Below are 22659 nucleotides of genomic sequence, written 5' to 3' on the forward strand. Positions count from 1 at the left end.
ACCAGCTTCATAACGTAGTCACCTGGAATGCATATCAATTACTTGTTAAAAGTTCATTTGTGGAATTTTTGCCTTCTTAATGCGTTTGAGCCAATCCGTTGTGTTGTGAGAAGGTAGGGGTGGTATACAGAAGATAGCCCTATTTGGTAAAAGACCAAGTCCATATTATGGCAAGAAATTCTCAAATAAGCAAAGAGAAACGACAGTCCATCATTACTTTAAGAAAACCATCAAGCGCTATGATGAAACTGGCTCTCATGAGGACCGCCACAGGAAAGGAAGACCCAGAGTTACCTCTGCTGCAGAGAATACGTTCATTGGAGTTAACTGCACCTCAGATTGCAGCCCAAATAAATGATTCACAGTTCAAGTAACAGACACATCTCAACATCAACTGTTCAGAGGAGACTGAGTGAATAAGGCCTTCATGGTCGAATTGCTGCAAAGAAACCACTACTAAAGAACACCAATAAGAAGAAGAGACTTGCTTGGGCCAAGAAACACGAGCAATAGACATTAGACTGGTGGAAATCTGTTCTTTGGTCTGACGAGTCCAAATTTGAGAATTTTTGTTCCAAAAGCCGTGTCTTTGTGAGACACAGAGTAGGTGAACGGTTGACCTTCGCATGTGTCGTTCCCACTGTGAAGCATGGAGGAGGAGGTGTGATGGTGAATTGCTGTTGACACTGTCAGTGATTTAATTAGAATTCAAGGCACACTTAACCAGCATGGCTACRATAGAAAGCTGCATCCCATCTGCTTAGTGGGACTAAAATTTGTTTTTCAACAGGACAATGACCCAACACACCTACAGGCAGTGTAAGGGCTATTTGACCAAGAAGGATAGTGATGGAGTGCTGCATCAGATGACTCCACAATAACACGACCTCAACCCAATTGAGATGGTTTAGGATGAGTTGGACCACAGGATGAAGGAAAAGCAGCCAACAAGCGCTCAGCATATGTGGGAACTCCTTCAAGACTGTTGGAAAAGCTTTCCTCATGAAGCTGGTTGAGAGAATGCCAAGAGTGTGCAAAGCTGCCATCAAGGCAAAGGGTGGTTACTTTGAAGAATCTTAAATAAAATATATATTTTGATTTGTTTAACACTTTTTTGGTTACTACATTCCATATGTGTTATTTCATAGCTTTGATGTCTTCACTATTATTCTACAATGTAGAAAATAGTAAAAACAAGAAAAACCCTTGAACCTCCACTAAAGGTTTTGCGGGTTATGCTGCGGTACTTAGAGGTAATTTGTGGTTTAGTACGGTACCCTGCGTCACCACTTCATTGCTCCAGACCAGCGCAAGGGGGAGTTAAAGTACTGATTATGCTTTTGGGTCCTACTGTGTCTCTAACTGACAATGAATGGGCGACATAAACCTAAATAGAAACTGATAATTGTGCACAACTTCAATATTACTTACTAAAACTGTTGTTACACTAAGGTTTTTATTATTTTATTTCATCAGGATTATTTGCTCTTGCTGTAGTACTGTAGGACACTCCCGACCAGTCACGTTATACAGCGTCTGAGTGGCGCAGTGGTTTAAGACACTACAAAGCAGTGCAAGCTGTGTTGCTACAGATGCTGGTTCACGGGTACGTGCTGCCCTCGAGATGATTGTAATTTTTTGGTTTCTCTCCCTCTAAAAACAGATATAAATCATTCTAAATAACAAACTGGCTTTATTTACAAATTAGTACCAATGTCTCACCCCATGTTCAAGAATGGCCTTTTTCTGGCTCATTTTACTTTATTTGAAAACTAAGTCATCTCCAAAATCTTTTTATTTTTTATACAAAGCGATTATTATTATTAATTTACAACTATATAAAAGCCATTGGATATTGTCAAAAAATATATTATTAACCCTGTTATTAGCAGGACAATATACATTATATTGGTCATGGCTCCCGAGTGGTGCACAATGGGGTTGCCTTGCAGTTCTCCAGCTGTATCCACTGAAAGTGCGCAAGGTTCAAGGCACGAGGGCATGGGATGGGCTGCAGAGAAGATGGACCTAGCCCATGGGGAAGGGAGGAGGAGGAAGGGGGTGGACACCCCACCCCACCCCACTCCACCCCGTGACACTGGCAACACTTTAAGGGGCATTGCACTAATAACGGAGCTGACTAGGGAAACGTTCCCGCTGTTCTGTTCTTAGTACCAGTCTGCAAGTTCAAACTAAAACAATGTAACTAATAATGGAATCTTTATGCTTTCGTTAATAAAATAATGATAAAAATACTATTTCAAAATTGCCGATGTTTATTTAGTTATGGATCCATAATTAATTACTATGGGAATAAATATCACTGAATTACAGAAATATCCCCAATCCTCTATATGTAATTCTTGACGGATAGTCATGTCATATTTTTCGATATACTGTAGGCCTACTGTAGGCGACATGAGTCTCACTAGTGTTGAGTAATGCGCTGTTAAAAGTGGTGTAGGTCTTATTTATTAAAAGAGAATATTGAAGTTAGAAGCAATATGATTTGAAGCAATAGCCTACAACTATTTTTGCACCGTTTCGTGCTGCTCTGAGACAAACATGGGGACTGGTCTTGATAAACCAATGATCTTATTATTTTCACTGAATCTCCGTTTGGGTATTGGTTAGACAAGAATTAGAAAATTAGGCTGTAGAAATGGTATGCTCTTCATGTAACTTTTATTTAACTAGGCAAGTCAGTTAAGAACAAATTCTTTTTTACAAGGACAGCCTACTCCTTCCTCCCCATCGGGGAATTGAACCCCGGTCTCCCACGTGCCTGTATTCTCTAGTACAGCCACTATTGAAGGCTATCAAATGCTTCGCAAAGATGCCCTCTGGCGGTCAAACTAGCACTAACTAGCATTAGTGGTACGAGTGGTTCACACTTAAATAACGTGTCATGGAATTCTGCGGCACCATGCAAGCTGCACCGCAGTACGCTGCAACTTTTAAAAGGACGAACCACTGTAGGTGTGTCCAAACTTTTGATTGGTAGCCACCCCTCCCCGATTTTTCAGTCTGTCACAGCTGAAGATTTMTATTTTGTATTTATTATGGATCCCCATTAGCTGCTGCCAATGCAGCAGCTGCTCTTCCRGGGGTCCAGCAAAATTAAGGCAGTTAATACAATTTTAAAAACATTACAATAAATTCACAGATTTCACAACACACTGTGTACCCTCAGSCCCCTACTCCACCACTACCACATATCTACAGTACAAAATCAATGTGTACGTCTGTGTATAGTGCGTATGTTATTGTGTGTGTGTGCACGTGTCTGTGCCAATGTTTGTGTTGCTTCACAGTCCCRGCTGTTCGATAAGGTGRATATTTATCTGTTTTTWAAATATTATTTTACTGCTTGCATCAGTTACTTGATGTGGAATTGAGTTCCATGTAGTCATGGCTCTATGTAGTACTGTGATCCTCCCATACTCTCTGATTTGGACTTGGGGACTGTGAAGACACCTCTTGTGGCATGTCTCGTGGGGTATACATGGGTGTGCGAGCTATGTGCCAGTAGTTCAAACAGACAGCTCGGTGCATTCAGCTTGTCAATAACGCTCTTAAATACAAGTATGGGTGAAGTCCATCTCTCCTCGACTTTGAGCCAGGAGAGATAGAAATGTATATTATTAATATTAGCTATCTGTGTACATCGAAGGGCCAGCCGTGCTGCCCTGTTCTGAGCCAATTACAATTTCCTAAGTTCCATTTTGTGGCACCTGACCACACGACTGAACAGTAGTCCAGGTGCGATAAAACTAGGGCCTGTAGGACCTGCCTTGTTGATAGTACTGTTAAGATGGTAGAGCAACGCTTTATTATGGACATACTTCTCCCCATCTTAGCTACTGTTGTATCAATATTTTGACCATGACAGTATACAATCTAGTGTTACTCCAAGCAGTTTAGTCACCTCAACTTGCTCAATTTCCACATTATTTATTACAAGATTTAGTTGAGGTTTAGTGAATGATTTGTCCCAAATACAATGTTTTTCGTTTTAGAAATATTTAGGACTAACTTGTTCRTTGCCAACCACACTGAAACTAACTGCAACTCTTTGTTAAGTGTTGCAGTCATTTTAGTCACTGTAGTAGCTGAGTAGCATACTGTTGAGTCATCCACATACATAGACACACTGGCTTTACTCATTAGACACACTGGCATGTCGTTAGTAAAGATTACTTTTTTCAATGGGCCTAGACAGCTGCCCTGCGGAATCCCTGATTCTACCTGGATTATGTTGGAGAGGCTTCCATTAAATAACACAATCTGTGTTCTGTTAGACAGGTAACTCTTTGTCCACAATATAGCAGGGGGTATAAAAAAAAGCCATAACACATACGTTTTTCTGGCAGCAGGCTATGATCGATAATGTCAAAAGTAGCAATGTAGTCTACATTTACATTACATTTAAGTCATTTAGCAGACGCTCTTATCCAGAGCGACTTACAAATTGGAAAGTTCATACATATTCATCCTGGTCCCCCCGTGGGGAATGAACCCACAACCCTGGCGTTGCAAGCGCCATGCTCTACCAACTGAGCCACACGGGACCAGGTCTAACAGGCCTAGTCTAACAGTCCCCACAATCTTTTTATCATCAGTTTCTCTTAGACAATCAGTAATTTGTGTAAGTGCTGTGCTTGTTGAATGTCCTTCCCTATAAGCATGCTTAAAGTTAGTTGTTAATTTGTTTAATTGTAAAATAGCATTGGAGCTGGTCAAACACAATTTTTCCCAAAAGTTTACTAAGCGTTGGGAACAGGCTGATGGGTCAGCTATTTGAGCCAGTAAAGGGGCTTTACCATTCTTAGGTAGCGGAATTACTTTTGCTTCCCTCCATGCCTGGTGGCACACACTTTCTAGTAAGCTTAAATTGAAAATATGGCAAATAGGAGTGGCATTATCGTCCGCTATTATTCTCAGTAATTTTCCATCCAAGTTGTCAAACCCTGGTGGCTTGTCATTGTTGATGGACAACAAACTTTTCACCTGCATACAGTGGACTTCCTCCTAGGGCACACCGGCTCAGTGCTAACAGTATAAAACTAGTTCATAGGCGCATGATTACTGCATACAATAGCTGTAGGATCAGAGGCATTCAGTGCAGTTAGAGGGATATGAATTAGGTTACTTACATTGTGTTTACCAATGCCCCTGGTGTAATGTACATTTGTTGAAGCATTATGTAAACTCTGCGTGACAATGGTAGGGATTACCTGAGCTGGGGTCATTGATAAGTCATTGTCTCAACGCAGCCTTAAAATGCTTTGAAAGGATCCAGGAACCCATATGATTTGGGTGGATCCCATCCCCTTTATAAAYCGTGTTTTGTTTCCAAAAGGTATTGAAATTGTCAACAAAAGTTACACCCATTGAGGTGCAATAATCACATAGCCAGTTGTGAAGAGAAAGAATCCTGCTAAAGCGATCAATGCCACGATTCAGAGAGATCACAGGACCAGATATTTGTTAGTGTCTAGCAGAGAGTCAATCAGCTCTTTAAAATCCAGTTTCAAKTGCTCAGTGCTGCCCTTCATAATGTCATTAAAACCCACATGGACTACGATAGAATCAATTCCCATGTCCTGACATAGTACATTCAGGAACAGCTTAGTAATGTAATTTACTCGAGCTCCGGGATAGGACATTGATTTTGCACCAGGAACAGTCACATTTCTTACCATGGAGCTGCCCAAAATCACGGCTGGCTAGAAGGACGAGGAAATCCGCCCACTCCCACGCTTCACATAATTRGAAGAACCCTTTATGGATGGACGAGAGGCAGGATAAGTTGAGCCCGGCGCAGGCCTCCGACAGATGGAGAAGCCCACTCGATCCAGAGCAGAGACAGAAGGTTGCCGAAGTCGACTTCGAAATTGTAGTAGTAGGCATTGTGGCCCCAGACACAGGCATCTCCAGCGAGGAAGGTGCAGGAAGATCAGGTTTCAGGACGGCGAAACTATTTGTTGTTTGTATCCGCTCCGGGCCTCTTGTTGGGAGTGAGACTGCTTTGCAAGAGGCCGATGTCTTTGGCTTCCTGGCTTGTAACATTTGACCATCTTTGATTGCCTTGCTCCTATTACTGTGCTACTTCGACTCTGCTATCAGATGGGGGAGCTCTGGGCAACACTGTCGAGCGCAAACGCCATCCAGCCACTGGCGTAGAAAATGTAAACATTCCACTCTGCGTTTTCACCAGTTTCTTACGTAGGCTGGCGACCAGCGCGATCAAGGAAGCCACCTCAAGCCTATAATCCTCGGCAAGTAAGCAATCGCCGCATTGGAAGTCCGAGTGATCCGGTTTGMCCCGAAACAAAGCGTAGTAGATACAGCTCCTACAGCGCTGGAACCGTTCATTTATTTCTCCAGACAGAGGGCTCCATTGCAAAACTCATCTGTTACCAACTTCGTTAGTATGATGGCTAGCAGCTTTGCACGTTGGTATGCAACAGCTTAAGCCTCCTACACGATTTAAAACAGTGGGGGTATCCATATTAATGGTATTTAAAGTATTAGCACTGGATGAGTTTACCACAGTGGGCTTCCCAAATGGGCTAACAGTGGAATTGAACTTTATGGTCACAAGATTATTACTGACAATACCCCTGGGAATATGGTTATCTTTTTCAGTACGATGATATTCACCTAAATTTAAATGACACGTGTCAAGAATAGTGCAGTATAAATAGAGCTTAAATCAGTTGCAGAACAAATGGTGATTTAGCCAAAGTAGGGAAAGTGGGCTCGCTATTGTTTGAATTTCTTATCCTCTTTCTTACCTGACTGATGAAATGATTTGTTTGAGTTGACTGAACTTGAAGCGAATGGTGGTGCACAGGAACAGCACACATATCAAGAGAAAAAAAGCAGTGGAACTGGCTTCAACGTCCAGATTTGAAAATTATGGGTCAATAGTGGTTAATGAAATGGAATGCATACAGACACAGATGCATACACACATGGATGCACAGATGAACACACACACATGCGCACTCACGTGCACACACACACCTGGGACATTAATATGAGGGGATATTATTCCCTGGTCAAATTAACTAACTTTATAATGCATTGTGAGACAAATAAAGACAACTTTATTCACAATTGAACTGAACCAATGGAAAACAACACCTGCAGTAACATATCAGTTTGYCAGCAAACAAAGAGGTCAGCATATTTACAGCACTGTACATATGGCATGGCAGAACTGATATCATGCCCCCATTAAACTGAAAGGGGAGACACAAGGACGGAAAGGGGGAGAAGGTTAGGAGGAAGGTGAGGTGGAGAAGAATGAGGGCTCAACGGAGTAATCGAATACTTTGATGTGCATCGTGTGCTTTGTTTCAGCTCTCATTCCCAAACCTCCATAACATGTCCAGGTATTGGCTGTTGCAAGAGCTATAGATACAGAGAATCCTCAGATAATGCCAGTATAAACTCATATACTGTATGTGACTTTTTTGTACTGGCTTATCAGCTTTGGCCTTTTATTTGCTTAGGATCAAGTAACAATTTTCCATACAGATGGAAAGGGGACGAGAGGCATACATTACATTCACCAGACTTAGGTTCAAACAGTATTCAAAATCATTGCATTTGATTTCAATTACTATTTGAACCCGGGTTGGACATTCACACACAAACAAATATCCATGCACACATAACAAGACCTTTAAATATAAATGTAATATTTCTTGAATGACCCAAAGATAACACAAACAACTTTGCATGCATTTAAAGTATACTGTGTCATGCATTATCGTGAGCTATGGTAATTTCTATAACTCAGCAAAAAAAGAAACGTCCCTTTTTCAGGACCCTGTCTTTCAYAGATAATTCGTAAAAATCCAAATGACTTCACAGATCTTCATTGTAAAGGGTTTAAAGACTGTTTCCCATGCGTGTTCAATGAACAATAAACAATTAATGAACATGCTGTTACGCAGAGTGGAACAGGTGAACCCAAGAGCAGACTCAGACGAGGAGACTGGGATGAGGTAACCAAGGTATTTATTGAGACACGGTGGAGATGGAGTGCAGGTCAGGGGAAGCTCGGACGGGTTTCTGGAAACCAGGTGCGGAGGCTGAGGCTGGAGCGAGAGGGGTTGAGACAGGGTAAGTAGGTCCGGAGGGGAATCCAAGGAAGTAGCAGAGTGGGGAATCCAGGACAGAGTAGCAGGATGACGAGACATGGGACTGGAGACAGGGACTAGAGTCAGAGCGGGCAGAACTGTAGCGGAGAGGAAAACAGCGTCAGGCAAGAGAAAACAGGAACAAACGGATAACAGGGTCTGAATAGTAACAACCGGCTAGGAATGTAGACTGACTGAGCATAGATTACGATCTGGCAGTGTGGAAGTGGCAGGACTGAGTATTTGCAGAGGTCTTGATTATGGAACAGGTTGCAGCTGGTGGGGATCTGCTCTGACTCCAGCACACCTGTTTCCGCCCACACAATCACACACAGAGAGAGCGAGGGAGAGAGTACTGGGGGAGTGGCGGCAGGTCAAGGAGACACAGGATGAGCAGTAGAGGGCGGTGCAGGAGCAGATGTGACATGCGCCTGTGGAACGGTCATTAAGATACTAACAGCTTACAGAAGGTAGGCAATTACGGTCACAGTTATGAAAACTTAGGACACTAAAGAGGCCTTTCTACTGACTCAAAAACACCAAAAGAAAGATGCCCAGTGTCCCTGCTCATCTGTGTGAACGTGCCTTAGACATGTTGCAAGGAGGCATGAGGACTGCAGATGTGGCCAGGGRAATAAATTACAATGTCCGTAATGTGAGACGCCTAAGACAGCGCTACAGGGAGACAGGACGGACAGCTGATCGTCCTTGCAGTGGCAGACCACGTGTAACAACACCTGCACAGGATCGGTACATCCAAACATCACACCTGCGGGACAGGTACAGGATGGCAACAACTGCCCGAGTTACACCAGGAACGCACAATCCCTCCATCAGTGCTCACACTGTCAGTGTGAGGCTGAGAGAGGCTGGACTGAGGACTTGTAGGCCTGTTGTAAGGCAGGTCCTCACCAGATATCACCGGCAACAACGTTGCCTATGGGCATAAACGCACCGTCGCGAGACCAGACAGGACTGGCAAAAAGTGCTCTTCGCTGACGAGTCACGGTTTTGTCTCACCAGGGGTGATGGTCAGATTCGCGTTTATCATCAAAGGAATGAGCGTTACACAGAGGCCTGTACTCTGGAGCGGGATCGATTTGGAGGTGGAGGGTCCGTTATGGTCTGGGGCGGTGTGTCACAGCATCATCGGACTGAGCTTGCTGTCATTGCAGGCAATCTCAACGCTGTGCGTTACAGGGAAGACATCCTCCTCCCTCCCCCCTTCCTGCAGGCTCATCCTGACATGACCCTCCATTATGACAATGCCACACATCTCGTTCTGTGCGTGATTTCCTGCAAGACAGGAATGTCAGTGTTCTGCCATGGCCAGCGAAGTACCCGTATCTCAATCCCATTGAGCACGTCTGCGACTTGTTGGATCGGAGGGTGAGGGCTAGGGCCATTCCCCCCGGAAATGTCCGGGAACTTGCAGGTGCCTTGGTGGAAGAGTGGGGTAACATCTCACAGCAAGAACTGGCAAGTTTTGCACCAGATTGGTGCAGTCCATGAGGATGAGATACACTGCAGTACTTAATGCAGCTGGTAGTCACACCAGATACTGACTGTTACTTTTGACCCCCCCTTTGTTCAGGGACACATTATTCCATTTCTGTCAGTCACATGTCTGTGGAACTTGTTCAGTTTATGTCTCAGTTGTTGAATCTTATGTTCATACAAATATTTACACCTTACGTTTTCTGAAACTAAACGCAGTTGACAGTGAGAGGACGTTTCTTTTTTTTCTGAGTTTACTTAAATCCGAACTGGTTCTCTAGCAGATTAGTAAGAATGGCCCACCCCATGTTCAAGAATGGCCTTTTCTCCTTTATTCAGATTTCAACCTCTCACTTTCGGTTATTTGAAAATGAAATAATTTCCAAAATATCGCTATTTTTTCGCTACTTTTTTTTTTAAGTCATTGAAAGTTGGTTGCAATTTCAGTTTAATCCACCAGAAAATAACATATTACAACAAATATTACGGCATAATCTTTGTAAATTATTTTCATAAATAGGACTGGTGGAGTTGTCACACATGCAGKTAARAAAAATATGTGGAAATGTCTGCTCTACTCAAAATTACAACCAACTAATTGCAGCATTACAGCAAAAATGAAGGAAGCAAGTGGAAGGGGGAGAAAGTAAGGAACTTGTCTGTCGGCCCTGCATTAAAGACCAAAATTGGTAAAGACAATTATGATAAATAAAAAAGTATACCAGTTTCATTTAAGGACCAAAATACTGACAGCTGTACCATTCAGATAGCAAAATAGTTGGGAAGAGATTCTCGATGTACCGATTCCATGGCACATGGTTTATGAACTAATACACAAAACAACGTTGTATTCAAAATGTAGAAATGTTCAATTTAAAATGATTATACAAAATTCTTGCAACCAATAGAATGTTATATACTGTATATATAGGGGATACAACCATCCCAGCTCTGCAACATTTACCTGGAGCTAACTCTGCAAATAGCACTGCTGGGTGATTTCAAAAGTCATAGTCAATCGATTAATAATATAAATAATAATCTTAGCAAAAATGTTTATCTTTAATTTGTAGAATCTATGAGAATAGAAAGGTTCAGAACTTTTGTGAAACATCACAGCCCAGATGAAAAATATATGGCAAATAGAAAAAACTGGATGGTGTTCAGAGATAGATGGGAGGGGTTGAGAGAGGCTGTAGGATGGGACTAAAAATAAATAAAATATAACTATTGTAAACTACACTGTGTCCGTAAACTGTATATAGTATGTATAAGCTGGAAGTAGAAGCCTATGAGTTGTTTTTAAATTTTTAATGCTGATGAATTGCCTTGCACAAAGAATAAAAAAAATACAGAGAGGTGTTGGCAAGAGTCTATTGTCCTGCTAATAGCCCATAATGGTCGGGAGTAGGCTACAGTACTACAGTAAGAGCAAAATAATCCTAACATTTCCACACCCTAATTGTAGTCTAACCAATACCCAAACGGAGACTCAAATAAAAATCTTGTTGATTTATCAAGACCAGTCCCCATGCTTGTCTCAGAGCTGCGCTGTCTTGACCTCTGAATGCTGTCTTTTCCCCCTTCCACTTGCCTCTTCCATTAATTTATTTTCCAGTAAGCAACAATTTGTTTACCTTCGTTAGCCTACTTTGTTCCAATATTTCTGTCATTCAGTGATATTTATTCCCATAGTAATTTGTTATGAATTCATATGGAAAATGATATGCGCAAGAAACYGTTGTAAAATATTTCCTTTTAGAGACTATAATACATGGTGTCCAGGTCAGGATAACCAAAACATTTCTTTATTAAAAGACTATCAGAAAAGAATGTTGGTACTTATTTATTTTGATCCAAAGCCATGAATGAGTGAGTCACTCAGCTTTATGTAGGTGCCGGGGCTATATAACCGCGCCATCAACTTGATCATTTAGCAGACACTTGCTTATATTCAGTCAATACATATATCTTAAGAATATCCTGGAATATAATTGAACATTTTTGTTTCTTAGTGTAACAACAGTTTTAGTAAGTAAGAATACTGACGAGTAGTAACAAAAAAGTGTGTGCTTTTCTGGGTGTGCGCGTGCAGGACAGAGGAATAGCAATTCTTACATGCTGACCACACCGCTCGGGTCCCGTGTGTCTGCGTTGCCAGGCGCTAAAATAGAAGTTGCTTCTATTTGTGACGCAGAACCCGCAGCAAGTCCRGCCTCTCCCATCTCCTCATTGGCTTTTAGAAGCATTTGCCCACATGCCATCTCCTCATTGGTTATACCCACATGGGTGATTGAGGTCAGTGGTGGTAATACACCTCATGAAAGTTAGTTGCCAATCGTCATATAAAGTCCAAAGAAGAAAAAGCCTGGAAGGAGGWGAGATGACTAGAKACGATTCAGTTGACCGTTTTATGTGTGGATTAATTGTCKGAGTAGAGAACCTTGTGCATTTCAGGTGAAATAACAACTCAACGTTCATAACAAATTAGCTAGCAACAGCAAGCTAGCTAAAATAGGACAAATTAGCTAGCAACTGCAAGCTAGCTAACTAAATTGCCATAAATGTTTAATGCTTTTCAACCCCTCCCCAAATTAATATAATTGGTTCAGAGTTTGTTTTGACATTTCAACCTGCGTGTCGTGATCGCGTTTGATGTGGGGGGACAAAATCAATTTGCGCACGATGGCGCACGCGGATATGGTGTTACACTATTCTTCTCAATTCAATCACCTTCATCCTCATCATTCAGTTAATTGAAATTCAATGTTGGAGTCATGCACAATTATCAGTTTCTATTTGGTTTATGTCACCCATTCATTGTCAGTTAGAGACACAGTAGTGCCTTGGGACCCAAAAGCATAATCAGTGCTCTAACTCCCCCTTGCGCTGGGCTTCAGAAATGAAACAGTGACGCATGGTACCGTACCAAACCACAAATGAACTCTAAATCGCGCAGCACAATCACAAAACTTGTAGTCGAGGAACCATAAGAATGAATCGAGGCGGTCGGTCACATATTACCATACGTATTTATATATTCCTGCTACCAGTCCCTTTTCAGCCATGTTTACATGTATATCCTACTACCAGTCACTTTTTATGTATAAACCCACCTCAACCACTCCAGTACCCCTGCACATTGAATAAGGTACTGGCACTGACCTAGACTGTATATACACTTGCATTCTCGTGTTTCTTTAATTCTCATTGTATTTCCTATTATTATCTACTGTATATTATTACTGCATTGTTCGAAAAGAGCTCTCAAGGTAAGCATTTCACTGTACTGTTTTACACCTGTTGTATCCTGTGCGGGGGTAACTTGTAGATAACATAACTTGTGGAAACTTGTAGATAACAGATGTGTAGGATGTTTTTWAAAGTTTTAGTCCTTACCAAACTACTACTTCCAGCAAACAAATATCTTAGATTATGTGTGTGTGTATTCATCTCTCACCTCTACAGCAGCCTTTGCCCTTACAAACTCCTCCTCCTGGGAATGATGTCTGCCTAAGAGGTGACGGAGACTGGGCCGCACTTGTTGGGGTACTGGGTCCTGTAGGACACAGAAATGTGCACGACACACACACACACATGCACGCACGCACACACACACAGAAATGCAAGATCAGCAAAAACCATCCCCTTTAACTGTGTGAGGGGTCACACTTATAATCCCGAGAGGCAATGGGGACACCGATATATACTTTAAAATAGCTTTCGATACATCCTCACACTTAGTGGTGAAACTTGACCTGTATATGATTATTTTCAAGGGAGATACCATAACTTCACATGCTTTTCTATAAGTAAACATGTTAATGGAGGTTGTGTAGACCTTTAGTGCTGATATGTGGTCCTCGTCATCAATGCTATTGACTTCAAATGAGTTTTTCACAGATGSATTTGTTTTAAACTCTGCTGACCTGGGGAGAAAGAAGGGTAAACATTTCTGGTATAGAAGGGAAAGGTATACGACAGTGAAAGGTATACTACTGCAATATACTCCAATACTACAGTTGTACAACAAAATAAAAAAAATCTGTTCACAACCACTATTCATATTTCTAGCAATATTTCATTTTTTATGTTTTGTTTCCTGTATGTTTCCAAATGGCTTTCTTTATTTATGATTTAACCTTTATTTAACGAGGCAAGTCAGTTAAGAACAAATTCTTATTTACATTTGACGGCCTACCATGGCTATACTTTCCTCCTCGTCCACTTTAAACGTCAAGCCTTAACGTGTTAGGCTTGACGTTTAAAGTCAAGCCTTAACGATTTTGTATACCATAACACGTAATTGATTGAACTCTATTTCTAACACGTTAAGGCTTGACGTTTAAAGTGGACGAGGAGGAAAGTATAGCCATGGTAGGCCGTCAAATGTAAATAAGAATTTGTTCTTAACTGACTTGCCTCGTTAAATAAAGGTTAAATCATAAATAAAGAAAGCCATTTGCAGGCTCATACAGATTTCAGACTGCCTTCTTTACCATATTAATTCACTGGAGGAGTGGTGTGAGGTGCACTTCCTTTCATATCTTCTCTTCCTGCTGTCATTCAGGGCACCTTCAGGGTGAAGATTAACTTCCTCCCATTTCTCCAAAGGAGAAGAGGAACTGACTGAGCAGAAGGAATGAAGGGTGTAGAACTGTTAGCATAATGCTATCCACAAGATATAGACAGAAACATAGAACTGTTAGCATAATGCTATCCGACAACATGGACAAGAACATAGAACTGTTTGCATAATGCTATCCACAAAGTACTGTTAGCATAGTGCTATCCAACAATAGGAACATAACAGTGATGCAAATTTTCACACAAACCATACTAGAGCATATTCCAAGTAAATCACATACCTTGATGTTAAACCATACTAGAGCATATTCCAAGTAAATCACATATCTTGATGTTAAGTTCAAGATATATAAATTACAATGGTTGGTGTGGATTTAGCTGTATGCACAATTTACAATCAAATCTGTTTGTACGAAAATGTAAAAAAAATTGCCCCTAGGTCAGTCAGTGTCAGTAGCTAGGTTTACATCCATTTTCCTACCAGTGGTGTGTTTCCCACCATACAGACTTGTTGCGGATAAAAGTCAGTGTGTGATGACATAGTGCACACAAAATGTAATTCTTTGCTTACGTTTTCATGTACCAAATAAAGTTCAATGTYTTTCCCTCACATTTTCAACTCCACCGATAGTTTTGTCTCAAACTGTTGCGTTAAATAGCAAATGTGCCGACAATAGTCTTGGCACTTGCGCTCTAGCCAACAGCTCGCAGATACAGTGCGAGTAGGCTCGTCTATGATGATGATTATTATGGATAAGAGCAAGAATATTTTTTATTTGTCAAGTGGCAGTCAAGCATCGATCCTCATGTCACCAGAATCAGACCCTCGACAGTTATTGGAAAGGAGCATCAAGATCACCATGCGCTTTCACCACCCTGTGAAGTTCATCAGAAATTATTTCATCTGAAGCCTAATAAACTGCATGGTTTCCCAAGTCGTAGTAGGAGGACCACACACACCATATCATTGCGTGACTCAAAGTTTATTTCCATATGATGGTTATTATATCAACATTTGCACATAAAAGGCGTTTCCAATTCCATTTCTCACATAATTCGTTTTCCCCAAGARAAAAAGATCCCACCACGTCCAATGAACAAAGGATCTGTCGACATTTATACWATTCTACCGAAGCTACCTGTTTCCYTCATAGCTGTCATGATTTTATGTTTATACTGTTTGACTATACTCGCATAAAAACTGTGGATGGAAACGTGGTTATAGAGACATCTAAATAAGACATTAGGCTAAGAACAGATTCACTGCGTAAATCAAATGACAGCACCATGATGATGTAGAAAATAGGATAGTGAGGCTTTGCACTGGTCAATTGAACAGTTTATTATTTACCGGCATTCCCACATGAAAGGAATTGGTCAATCCAGTGAAACCTTAACCTGGCCTATTTTAGAGTAGCTATGAGCAGTGATTTGGGAGACAGGGATTTAAGCCAAAACAGTCATAGGAATGGCGTGAAGAGATTGTTATGCCTTTTGCATCCTTCTCATGAAAAGCACATTATTATTATTAAACACATTCAGTGCCTTCAGAAAGTATTTACACCCCTTGACCTTTTCCACATTTTGTTGTGTTACAGCCTGAATTTAAAATTGAGCACATTAAAAATGAAAAGCTAAAATGCCTTGAGTCAATAAGTATTCAACCCATTTGTTATGGCAAGCCTAAATAAGTTAAGGAGTAAACATTTGCTTAACAAGTAACATAAGTTGCCTGGACAATAACAGGGTTTAACATGGTTCTTAAACAAATACCTCATCTCTGTACCRCACACATACAATTATCTGTAAGGTCCCTCAGTCGAGCAGTACATTTCAAACACAGATACAACCACAAAGACCAGGGAGGATTTCCAATGCCTCYCAAAGACATTGAATATCCCTTTGAGCATGGTGAAGTTATTAATTACACTTTGGATGGTGTATCAATACACCCAGTCACTACAAAAGATACAGGCGTCTTTCCTAACTAAGTTGCCCTAGAGGAAGGAAACCGTTCAGGGATTTCACCATGAGGCCAATGTATAGAGTTTAATGGCTGTGATAGGAGAAAACTGAGGATGGATCGACAACATTGTTGTTACTCCACAGAGTGAAAAGAAAGAAGCCTGTATAGAATAAAATATTCCAAAACATGCATCCTGTTTGTAATAAGGCACTAAAGTAAAACTGCAAAAAATGTGGCAAAGAAATTCACTTTATGTTCTGTATACAAAGCATTATGTTTGGGGAAAATCCAACACAACARATCACTGAGTACCACTCTTCATATTTTCAAGCATGGTGGTGGCTGAATCATGTTATGGGTATGCTTGTCATCAACAAAGAATAGGGAGTTTATGGTAAAAAGAAATGAACATATCAAAAATATTTCAAGAGCAGCCTTTTTCCATCTCCGTAAACATTGCACAAACCTGAAACGTTTTGTCAAAAAATGGTGCAGAAAAGCTAATCAATGATTTGTCACTTTAAGATTAGACTACTGCAATGCTCTACTCTCCGGCAACCCGGACAAGGCACTAAATAAACTTCCGCTAGTGTTAAATACAGCTACTAGAATTTTGACTAGAACCAATACATTTGATCATATTACTCCAGTGCTAGCCTGMCTTCCTCTTAAAGCTAGGGCTGATGTCAAGGTTTTACTGCTAACCTACAAAGCATTACATGGACTTACTCCTACTGTACCTATCTCACCGATTTGTTCCTGCCGTACATACCTACGCTACGTTCACAAGACGCAGGCCTTCTAAGCAAACAACTGGATGCAGAGCTTTCTCCTATAGAGCTCCGTTTTTATGGAATGGTCTGCCGATCCATGTAAAAGACGCASACTCGGTCCGAACCTTTAAGTCTTTACTCAAGACTCATCTCTTCTGACCCAGGGGTGCAAAAGGTAAACAACAAGGTACTGGAGTGACGAACCGCCCTTGCTGTCTCTGCCTAGCCGGCTCCCTTCTCTCCACTGGGATTCTCTGCCTCTGACCCTATTATGGTGGCTGAGTCACTGGCTTGCTTGCTCTCTCCCATCCTTCCTTTCCTCGGGCTTGTGCGGTGGGGAGATCTTCATGGGTTATACTCGGCCTTAGGACCATGCCTCAGGACGACTCGTGGCTGTCCCCATCCCCAGTCCACCTGTTCGTGCTGCTGATCCAGTTTCTGCTGTTCTGCCTGGGGCTATGGAACCCTGACCTGTTCACAGGTCGTGCTACCTTGTCCTGGACCTGCTATCTCGAACCTCTCTCGCTTTCTTTTCTCTCCCTCTCTTCCCCCACCACCTGCCGTCTTGACCTCTGAATGCTTGGCTCTCCAACTGACATTTACTCCTGAGATGCTGACCTGTTACACCCTCTATAACACTGTGATTATCATTTGACCCCGCTGGTCATCTATGAACGTTTGAACTAGAGGTCTTCATGGGTCCAAAAAGTTGGACCTGTTCTGAAATGGAKCTGCGGCTTTCCTACCCGAACCCAATATGGACCTYGGGCTTTCCCACACGGACCCAAGGACAATGAGACCCGTTCTGTATAGACCTGGATGGATCCAGACCTGGTCCGATCTGATCCGAGTGAGGAAAACAGCGGAAAGGTAATTTTTTAATTACCTTATTAACTGAAGCTGARAAAGCGCGAGAAGACTGTGAGCGAGTGGCATGGGGAGCAGGTAGGAGGGAGAGGCATGAAAAGGAGGGAGACTCAMGAAAAGCAAGAGCAGGAGCATAAATTATCAKATTTCTCTCTTTTTCWCTACTGCAGCAGTCGCGTTCGGATAAGTACGGGCCCTTCCGGACAAGTCAGTTAAATMTACACATACCCGAGACAATCATATCAGATCCGACCCAGACCTGTGACATTATTTAGAATTCTGGATCCGGACCCGCTCGGGTCCTGGATCGGGTCTCGAGTATTCAGGTACAAGTGGAACCGTGTAGACCTCTAATTTGAACATCTTCAAGAAAGATCTGGCCTTAATGGTTATGTACTCTTATAATCTCCACCCGGCACAGCTAGAAGAGGACTGGCCACCCCTCAGAGTTTTCTTCGTGGGTTACTGCCTTTTTGGGAGTTTTTCCAAGCCACCGTGCTTCTACATCTGCATTGCTTGCTCTCTTGGGTTTTAGGCTCGGTTTTGTATAAGCACTTTGTGACAACTGTTGATGTAAAAATGGCTTTATAAATACATTTGATTGATTGATATGCAAAATCCTAGAGAGCGGGGGCTGAGTTCAGTCTGCTTTTCAACAGACAGTGGGAGATGCATTCACCTTTCAGCAGAACAATAACGTAAAATACAAGGCCAAATATACACTGGAGTTGCTTACCAAGATGACATTGAATGTTCCTGAGTGARCTAGTTACAGTTTTGACTTAAATCGGCTTGAAAATCAATGGCAAGACTTGAAAATGGCTGTCTAGCAATGATCAACAACCAACTTGACAGAGCTTGAATAGTTTTTGAAGAATAATGTGCAAATATTGTACAATTCTGTTGCGTAAAGCTCTTAGAGCCTTTATTTTTTCTTTGGGGGAAAGAGATTAGAGACTTTTCCAGAAAGACTCACAGCTGTAATCGCTGCTAAAGGTGACTAACATGTATTGACTCAGGGGGTTGAATACTTATCTAGTCAAGATATATTAGTGCATTATTTTTCATAATTGTTTTACAAATGCTAGAACATTTCTTACAGTTTTACATTAGAGTATTTTGTGTAGATCATTGACKAAAAAAAATACAATTAAATCCATTTTAATCCCACTTTGTAACAACAAAATGTGGAAAAAGTCAAGGGGTGTGAATACTTTCTGAAGGCACTGTAAGTGTCCTCCCAATATGAATGACTAATGATATTGCTGTAGGTACTCCGTATGAAGACAGCTGCGTGTTGTAACACTCAAACACACAACCCCCCCATGCACAAAACATTCACCCACCCCCCCTCAATCCAAACACACACAGCGTGCAGTCAATACCTGAGTCTAGGGAGACCCTCTCGGGGGCTCGTGGGGCGCTCGATGAGTGCTCCACCTCCACCTGGATGAGCTCTGTCTCATCGCGTCTCTTCCCTCTCCGTGGGCTGTTTTTAGAATTTCCCTTACGGGGCCCCAAGGGGCTCGGACGCTCCCTGACGCTGACGCTGACCTTCCCGCTACTGCGTTCACTGGGCTCGCTCAGGTCCACCAGGTCGAGGGCTGAGGATAGAACTGAGGAGACACACAAACAGAAGGTCATGTCTGTGTAGTCATAAATGTAGTTGTGTTACCGCTGAATTAACAACTTGGGTAACACTTTCGAGGAGAACATGTAATGCATACAAAAGACTTGAGAGACAACCTATTCTAATTATATCCATCCCCCTGACCCTATAACCCTTCCATGTTTGCAGATCTGAGTTGTCTGGGTAAGTATAAGCAGACCGTGTAGTGGTAGGACTTCTACCACATTGTTAACTTCTTACAGATCTGCAAACATCAAAGGGTTAGAGCAGTGTTTCCCAAACCTATTACTTGAGTATTCTCCTCCCACTTCCACTTAGTCGATCTATTCGGTAACACTTTATTTGGATATTCCATCTATAGATGCTCAACAAACCATCTGTAGACTATCAGCAGCATTTCAACTGCATATCAGTTACATATTGGTTTCCTTACACTGTGAGCCGTATATGAACAGCAATCCATGCTTTGGTTTAGTTTCCTTAGCGGCACTGTTTCCACATGCTAATGCTTTAGCCTTTATAGCACAAATACCGTTCAAGGCATGGCACCGATACTAGCATTTTTCGCGCCTCATGTTCAAATTATCTCAGTGACTTTGTTGAGCTTCACAGTCGATTTTAGATACTTTCGTATGATTTGGACATGATGCGTGAAAGCCAATATCGTTCCAATGACTTGAATGTGAGTTGAGCCACAAATGCTAAAACATTAGCATGTGGAAACAGTGTCAGAGAAACTAAACCGAGGCACGGATTGCTGTCATACCTTGTCCATAGACTGCTTACAGCAGAGGTATTCAAAGTCGGATTTGCAGTGGGGTCACCACTAGGAATTGCAAAAATGAAGAGTACAGTTTATTTTATGGGACAATATAAAGATTTAAGTGCCTTTGAACAGGGTATGGTAGTAGGTGCCAGGCYCACTGGTTTGTGTCAAGAACTGCAACGCTTGTTTTTTTTACGCTCAACAGTTTCCCGTGTGTATCTAGAATGGACCACCAACAAAAGGACATCCAGCCAATTTGACACAACTGTGGGAAGCATTGGAGTCAACATGAGCCAGCATCCCTGTGGAACGCTTGACACCTTGTAGAGTTGACTCCAACTTGACACCCTGACGAACTGAGGCTGATCTGACGGGAAAAGGGGGGATGCAACTGAATATTAGGAAGGTTTTCTTAATGTTTTATACACCGTGTACAAATGTTACAGATTTTTGTTCTTGTTGAAAAATATAATTTTATTGAGTAAATGCATATACTGGTTTTCCTAGAGAGATGAAAATGCAATAAATTAAGGTTGTTTGTTGACGTGAAAATCAAAATGTAAGGATTTTAGGGTTGTGTCATTAGATTTGGGGTGGGGTTCGCCAGAATGTCTGGTGAAAGAAATGGGTTCCCAGAAATTCTAGTGGGGAAAAAATGGGGTCCCTGCTGAAGAAGTTAGAATACCACTGGCTTACAGGGTAAGGAAGCCAACGGAATTGTGTKATTTGGGTGAACTATCCCTTTAACAGCATTCTAGTAACTATCTGTAGATACGCTTTGGGACTATCTAAATAAAGTGAAACACAAGTTGAGCTTAGTRTGTATAGTGTAGACCTTCATCTATCTACTTCACATTCAAATATTTACCAACTGATGCGCATGTTGCAATTGTGCAACACGTGCAATTACCAACACTCAAGTAACCCTCTGTAGACATGCATTGGGACTATGGAAAAAAAGTGATTAAGTTCATATGCAATAATCAACCGACACATCCAAATGTGCAACTGATGTTGGGATGACTGAAAGTACCTTTAGACYCTGGAGCACCCAGGGAAATAAATCAAGAGGGAAACTAACAAACAATCACTATGCTTAAGCGTGTCTTTCCTGTTGGTGATGAAGAAACGCATCAMAAGCATAATGTTAAACTCAATGTTTTAATGAACAAAAATCCTACAACATTGTCTATCAACATTTTGGGCCTAATTGCTAAAGGCTGCCAAGTGCATGTTGGGCCATTGCTCGAGGAGAGTGAGTGAAAAAGAGAGACATTGCAGCACCAGGGAAGTTTAATTGAATTTGGGGAAAAACTCAACGTACGTTTTTCTTTTTTTGAACCAGTACTATCGAATGTAACAAAGTACTGTTGTCCTGCAAGAAGGAAAACATGTTTGTCCTCTTATCTTAGTTGGAGGGGAAGTAGTTCCCCCTTTCTCATCATCTCTGTGACCTTTCCTTGAATATCACCTAAAATGCATAAAGTTGCCAGGGGTGTGTTCAGTTCGACAGAATAGTGTGCAATGTATAATTCAAAGGAAACCGTACTGAACGACCAGTAAAAGAACGGTGCGTTTATGGTGACCCATAGAGCGATTGTGTATGTGTATGGTGTGTGATGCAAAAGTTTTGCGTTTCAAATGGTCAAAACCATCACAACCTCAGTTTTTTTCACATTCCTTATGTCCTTGAAAAGTCTACCAAGGACTCCATGTTTGTGTCTCCTGRCCAACGTATATCCACTCTATGAAGCAGAGCTTCCTCTTTAGGGACTTCTCGGTTTCCACGCCACACTTCCTTCTTGTAAATCTGCCACGRCCTCTCAATATTCTGAGTGTGCAGACCTGTAAGCGGGTCTACATAATTCTGACTGTGGTTGACCTGCGGTCCTCCTTTGAGAAACCTGCATAGGCTCTCCACTTATCACTGACTACCAAACTCTAACACTTCACATGCTTCGTGATGACAGCAACCAGGGTCTCCTTGTTCCTCCTCTTCACAAGCCGAGGGATTGTGACGACTGGAGTTGCACCGGATCGCCAACATTCCACCCATGTCTTTGTCCTCCATGTATTTCCAAAGTGTCCTCTGGTGTACTGGAATTAAATAGTGTCAAAGTATCATTAGTGAACAAMGAYTCAACCTACCCATTAAAGAGGCAATCTGCAGTTCAAAAAATAAAGTGAAACCCCACCACAGTTTTGGTAAACAGATGAGGGATGGAGCTGGAGAAATGTAAATCTCTCAAATTCCTAAACAGAGCTAAGGATGCAATGGCTGACCATCCATATCAACATGGGCTTTATAACAGACAGAAATATTCCTCAGTTTCATCAGCTGTCCGGTTGGCTGGTCTCAGACCATACCGCAGGCGAAGAAGCCGGATGTGGAGGTCCTGGGCTGGTGTGGTTACACG

The 22659-nt window shown here is 41.8% G+C and overlaps 1 protein-coding gene across 1 annotated transcript in view; it reads right to left on the reverse strand.

The window, feature by feature from the left end:
* pex5lb (peroxisomal biogenesis factor 5-like b) overlaps window positions 1-22659 on the reverse strand; it is an 86674-nt gene that overhangs the window by 33120 nt on the left and 30895 nt on the right. The window contains exons 3-6 of the mRNA XM_023976791.2: window positions 19232-19462; window positions 14153-14282; window positions 13495-13582; window positions 13114-13212 (exon numbers count right to left, since the gene is read on the reverse strand). Coding sequence (XP_023832559.1) covers window positions 13114-13212; window positions 13495-13582; window positions 14153-14282; window positions 19232-19462 — 548 coding nt within the window. The remainder of the gene's footprint in view (window positions 1-13113; window positions 13213-13494; window positions 13583-14152; window positions 14283-19231; window positions 19463-22659) is intronic.

Source organism: Salvelinus sp. IW2-2015, linkage group LG32 (assembly GCF_002910315.2).
Source record: "Salvelinus sp. IW2-2015 linkage group LG32, ASM291031v2, whole genome shotgun sequence".
Lineage (NCBI taxonomy): Eukaryota > Metazoa > Chordata > Actinopteri > Salmoniformes > Salmonidae > Salvelinus > Salvelinus sp. IW2-2015.